This window comes from Thalassophryne amazonica, chromosome 8, assembly GCF_902500255.1.
Source record: "Thalassophryne amazonica chromosome 8, fThaAma1.1, whole genome shotgun sequence".
Classification (NCBI taxonomy): domain Eukaryota; kingdom Metazoa; phylum Chordata; class Actinopteri; order Batrachoidiformes; family Batrachoididae; genus Thalassophryne; species Thalassophryne amazonica.
This window is the reverse complement of record NC_047110.1, coordinates 29,896,340-29,902,339: the sequence shown is the minus strand read 5'-3', so window position 1 is coordinate 29,902,339 and position 6,000 is coordinate 29,896,340. Positions and strand designations below refer to the sequence as shown.

The window sequence follows — 6,000 nt, the reverse complement described above, 5'->3', positions numbered from 1 at the left end:
GTACCTGTACTGGTTGTGAAAATGACAACTGCATCAAGTGGGAATGAATGATCAGTGAGACTTGGGTTGGCTTTGTGCTGCTTTGTATGATAGGGCCCATTGAGTTTGGAGTCAATGTGCATTAAATGTGGTGGAAGGGTTGTGTATTATTCAGATTTATATAACAGCTGAATAGATCCTTGTCATTTGATTGGTGGTTTGCATGTCACGTGACATGGATTTGCCGATGTGTTCCATTTGCCATGTAATTTTAGTGCTATTTACTGTGCAATTTTGGTACTATACGATTTGTGCTATTGCATGCTGTGAGCACCACGCACACTCTCTGCATGCGCACACTAGCGGCTACAGCGCTTAGTAGCTTATTGATGCTGCTCATTCTTTTAACACAAAAGAAAAAACAAGTCCACCACACCATAAGTCATCTGGAGACATTTACAATATTTGCTGGGATGTCTCTAGCTAAATAAAACTGCTGTCAGATGAGGAGCTAAACAAATTTGTATCGCAAATTCGCACTGGACTGAGAAAAGCAGACAGCAGTGTCAGCAAAGAATTCAGTGCACGGCAACTACCTGACTGTTTTTGCAAGTTGACTGAGAACAAAAGGACCAGCGAAGCACAAATGTATGTCCCTTTTCTCTTGTTTATAAATGAATAAAATATCAAATGGAATCTGTTATCGCCGTTATATAAAACAAATAATGATTGTTTTTTCATTAGTTCAATGGTAACATTTCATCTTTCACCTACCACTGAACTCATAAACATTCATTATTTGTATAATAAAGTGGCTAAATTTTTTTTTTTGGACAGATTTGATCAAATGTCGAGGCCACACAGATCCATATATTATAGTATCACTGAGCTACAAAGAAATAATTTGCAGGAATCTGTGTTAAACATGTAAGGCACTGGTACTGCGCTCCCTGAATGCCCATTCTACTCTTCTCACGAATTTGTCTAATTCTGCGCTTTGTTATTCAAATCTTGAAAAGCTGTTTGGATGAGCTCACCAACTGGCATGAGAAGAGCACCCCCCCCCCCCCCTCGCTCTCTCTCTGTCTCTCTTGCCCTCCCCCTTTTTCCAACATCTAAATGTGTGGTAGAATTTGAATAAAGCTTCTTTCTGCTCTCCTACACAGTCAGGAGCAAGAGGCCCCTGGTCAGAGCTCAGACGGAGCGATTTGGCTCACAGGTTGGAGTTGCTGGCACTGGGAACTTTGGAGCATCAATGGTATGTTTACTACTCAACACTGGCGATTTCTCCAACAAGGATTACTGTCAAGGTGTTTTAGCGACTCTGGTGCTTCATACTCACCTTGGGGAACAGGTATTGGTTGAAGTACTCAGAAGTCAAACCCAAGGTAACTTTTTTGAAGGGTTTTGTCTTCCCCCAATATCCGAGGTGCTATACCTTGGAAAGTTAAAAAAGAAAAAAAAAAAGCACATTTATTTATTTTTAAAATCTTCACACTCAAGTTTTTGCCGATTGTTCAATATGATTTCTGAGTATTGTCAGCTTGGCTTTTGTGAGGCGTTAAGAGAACCATTCTTTGTTTTTCTTTTCTCTTTTTATATGAATAGCCTGACATTTCTTTGTATTAAGTTGTGATTCATGTGGCTCAAGTAACAAATTTTTATACTTGTAATAGGGTTCTTTGGGGAATTGTAAAACAATATTTCTTAATTGTTCCACCTAGTGAAAGACACTTGTAATGAGAATCTGATCTATCACATCATGCCGATAATCATTGTGACGCTGTTGTAAAATTGTATTGTACGTGCTTTAAATGATCACCAGGTGGGCATATTGCTCCCTTTCAAGAACCTTGGGACATGACAAATCTGTTATAGTAGTAGGTATGAAAATTTGTTCTATTCAGCAATCATGTCCACCTACGTTAATGCATAGAGTCATGTCAGTTAGTCATTGTGATTAAGCCTCACATTTAGTGATTATAATTAATGACTTATTGTGAAAGGCAGACACTGGGGCTGCTGAGCGGTAAAGCTGAATATGAATGTCACACTAAGTCACCCACAGATAGTCTGCTCTCAGAGTGGTGGTAGACGTTTGGCTTTGGAAGGTTTTCACTGGAAAGCAGGGAAAAGATTGATTTGATTCTTGTATTGTGCAGCAACTGAATAATAAAAACGATGATCTGGCTTCTTGGAGAACACTGAAATTTCTTGCAAGGTATAAAACAACTGGTGCATTGTGTGATTGTTTGAGCTGGGGGAGTGCATGTTGCGAATTGTACTTGTCAAATATCAAAAATGTGCAAAAACGACACAAGGGTTCATCTGAACAACACAGCTTGGATTTATAATTTAGAATAATCAGCTTTATGGGCTCCTGCACAGTCTGTTGTAATATTTCACCAAATAGCCCAGATATGCTGATCACAGACTGCCGTGCATGAAGGCGTGCACTGATGGATGCTTAAGCACCTGTGGATATGAAAGTCTGGCCTCCACCCTGCTGCATGTACAACAATCTGTGTGTGTCTTTGCAGACAAGCCTTACAGTATGTGTCTGACATGTTCCCATGCGCTTCATTTACCGGGCCATCTACGTGCGCTCTGACACATGCCCCTGGTGATCTGTGAGTGTTAGTCTGTGCCCCTGTGTGTGCGTGCATATCAATGTCCACTCTGTTCTGCTGCTGAGACTCTACAGAGTGTTGGGGCAGAGTGGGTGGAGGGGACAGGGAATGCGGATGGAGCCTCATTTGGATGCCCGCCTTGTGTTTACCTTGGCAGCATTGCACCTCACCTAAAGCTCTACCACTGTCCGTCAGTGGAACAGACCAAGGCCTTATTGCCCTTCACCTCAACTGGGAGCGGAACATACCACAGTGCCCAAAGTGGGGAGCAGCAGCCGCCCCACTGACTGAATGGGCCACTGTGGGAAGAGTGCTGCTCGGCCCGGGCTGGTCTGGCGTGCTCACAAATACTCCTGCACATGATGAAGTGGTTACACGTTAAATGATGCATTTAATGAGAGTCCTGGACCTACTCACTGATCGGCTACTAAGCATGAAGGAACAGAGCTTTTGATGGTAACAGTGTCACCACAAATAATCCCCCCTTTCCCCCAATAAAACAATATGATACATATACATGGGCTATGATATGATTCAGGCACGATATGTTTAATTATGGAAGAAATCAGTTCAGTGCAATTTGATATTATTCTTTGCTTCATGTAAACATTCATTTTCCATGATAAACCTGAATAAGGTAAAAGTGGCATTGTTATTTAATGAAAAACCATGAGTTTCTTCAGGTTTTTACTATTGTGCTGTAGTACATTTTTTTTACGGGCTCTGCTTGCCTTTTGTTCACCACTGGGAGCAGCAACGCATACAGTAGCAGAAAGTGCAGCTTAGAAGAAGCTTAGATGAAGAAGCCAGCAGGTGTTATTATAGCATAAATAGCACTGCTTAACTTTAATGTTCTGAACCGGTATAATAGTATTAACAAATTGAGAACCAAATGTAAAATTCAAACTATATTTATCTTTTATACTGCCTGCCACTATTGGACATGTTGATTTTGTTTTGACCTTGCAAAGTTGAACAGTCCTGTGATCGGTCGCGTGACACCGTTGTACTGACCAAAGAACTTCTGGAAGAGTTTAAAGATGCAGACGTATCAACGAAAGTAGCTTATTTCAACTGATTTATATTAGATCGATTCAGGGGTCTGTTTATTGATGACACTGATGATTGATACAGTAAGACTCACCTAAACCGTCATCATATAAATCGGATATTCAAATTCACTGGACAAAAGCAAAAGTCCCAATGCTTTTGTATAGTTTTCCATGTAATAAACACCGTATACAACAGATTTTGTATAACAGACTTTCGCTCACATTGGACGAAACGTCCTGTCCAATTGTAATGCATTTTTATTAAAAACCCCTCACATGTACCAGACAGATCAGCCTGGGCATGCCCAGTAACAGAGGTACGAAAAGAAGTTCAGCACTGACACTTGCCAATTCGAGGACAGTAGGTACCATATTTCCATGATTAAAGGACTGGCCCTTTATTATTTTCAAACTGTGCTCAGACCCAGTGCCTAAATGAGGCAGGTGATTATGAACAAAATGCTGCTTGTTGCTTGCACTGTAATGTGGTGTTCCCTGGGTGTGGCAAACCAAACTACGTTAGATCACAGCCCCTCTGCATGGCTGCGAACCAGCGCACATGCTAAATTGGAGATCGCAAAGGGCTGTGATTTGTCAATTCAATTTATTTCATTTATATAGTGCCAAATCACAACAAAGTTCCCTCAAGGCACTTCACACAAGTAAGGTCTAACCTTACCAACCCCCAGAGCAAGCACACAGGTGACAGGGGTAAGGAAGAACTCCCTCTGAGGAAGAAACCTCAAGCAGACCAGACTCAAAGGGTCGACCCTCTGTCAGAATTCTGGTTTCACTCCTTCTTCTGCTGTCATATTTTAAAAGTTTTTGCAGTGTGCACACTGATTTCATTTCGACCATGGATCAGATATGTTTGGCAGAAAAGTCTGCAAATATGACCAACTTCACAACACAGAGTTGGAAAAACATGCTCAAATGACCCGCAATTCATGGAGGAAATTGTACTCATTGCTGGTTTGGAGATTGATGATTGCATAAAGAAGCATGTTGAGGGACAAACTAATCCAGAAAAAGCCACTGTTCCTGTGACAAATTGCATAAAGACGCGACGGAGAACTTTAAAAGATTAATATGCATGGTGACGTCATTGCATGGGCATGGAATTACAGAGTTGCAGAAGCATAAATCAGGCTTTACGATTTTAAGCAGTGGTGGGCACAGTTTCTTTAATCCACTAACCGCTAATTAGCAAAGCTAACTTTTTTGTTAGCGGATTAGCGTTTCAGCTAACTTCAAAATCCATCAGCAGACCACTTAGCTTCCACTAAATTTCGTTCCGCTAACATTTTTTTTTACGTAGTAACAGTGAATAACAAGAGCCAACATGTATGATTAAACCCTAAAATCATACATGCTGGCTCCTGTCTGCTAGATATTTTGTAGCAGTCATGCAGCTGAGAGGAGCTGAGCTCAACTCTACCCCAGCAGAAGAGGCCTGGCTGCCAGGCTGCTACAAAACAAAACAAAACAAACAAACATTTCCCTTTACAGCATACAGCGGTCCAGCCATGAGGCTGAAGTTCTCAAAAGGAAAGCAGGTTTGTCTTATGGTTTTGATTTATAAACCAAATTAATCTGTAAAGTTTAACTACATTAATGTCAAGTCTCTCATTTGTACAAAGTGAAAATATAACACATATCTTTTAATTTTAAATAATGCACTAATTCTGAAGTTTTGAACATTAATACATACAGATGCCAAAATGCATTATGGGTAAACTGAACCTCCAACCACTGACTGGTTGATTCATTATCCGAGTATTTGGCAGCTACGAGGACAGGATAGGCTACCTGCAACAGAGCAGGTTCCACCCTGAGAAAGCCCTTGTAGCCTTTTTTTACCATCTGTTTTCTGCAGTTCCTTCAGAATAACATCATATATGTGGCTCATTATTTGAATAATCATTGAAATTTCTGACAAATCCATACATGGCTCATTATTCATGGCTTTATTATTCTGTCTGACCAGGGCTCCTTCATAGCAAACAGCCTCATCTTTATGTGTAAGAAGAAATATATAAGGATAGTGGAGGTAGGAGTGGCAAAGAAAGAAGTCCAAAATAGAGCAAGATGAAGGAGAAAATATGCTGCAGGGACCCCAAACTATGGGGATAAACCCAAATTAAAAACCATCTCTAATCTTTTCCTGGAAATGTTGAAATTTGCTAGAATTTAGACCATAAAGCTGAAAGCCTTCAATGTAGTCAAAGGCAATTTAGATGATCACATTACCATTGCATTATTAAAAACGGACTTGTCTACCACCTGGAAGGTGGTAATACGAGGTCTGTGAGAAAAGTATCTCACCTTTTTATTTTATG

At 40.5% G+C, this 6,000-nt stretch overlaps 1 protein-coding gene across 1 annotated transcript in view; it reads left to right on the top strand.

Moving 5' to 3' along the window:
* The first annotated feature begins 1,124 nt into the window (after nucleotides 1–1,124).
* The window catches only part of acanb (aggrecan b), a 114,213-nt gene continuing 109,337 nt past the window's right edge, over nucleotides 1,125–6,000 (top strand). Inside the window, 1 exon segment of the mRNA XM_034175450.1 lies at nucleotides 1,125–1,237. Within this exon segment, the coding sequence (XP_034031341.1) occupies nucleotides 1,235–1,237 (3 nt within the window). The 5' untranslated portion in view covers nucleotides 1,125–1,234.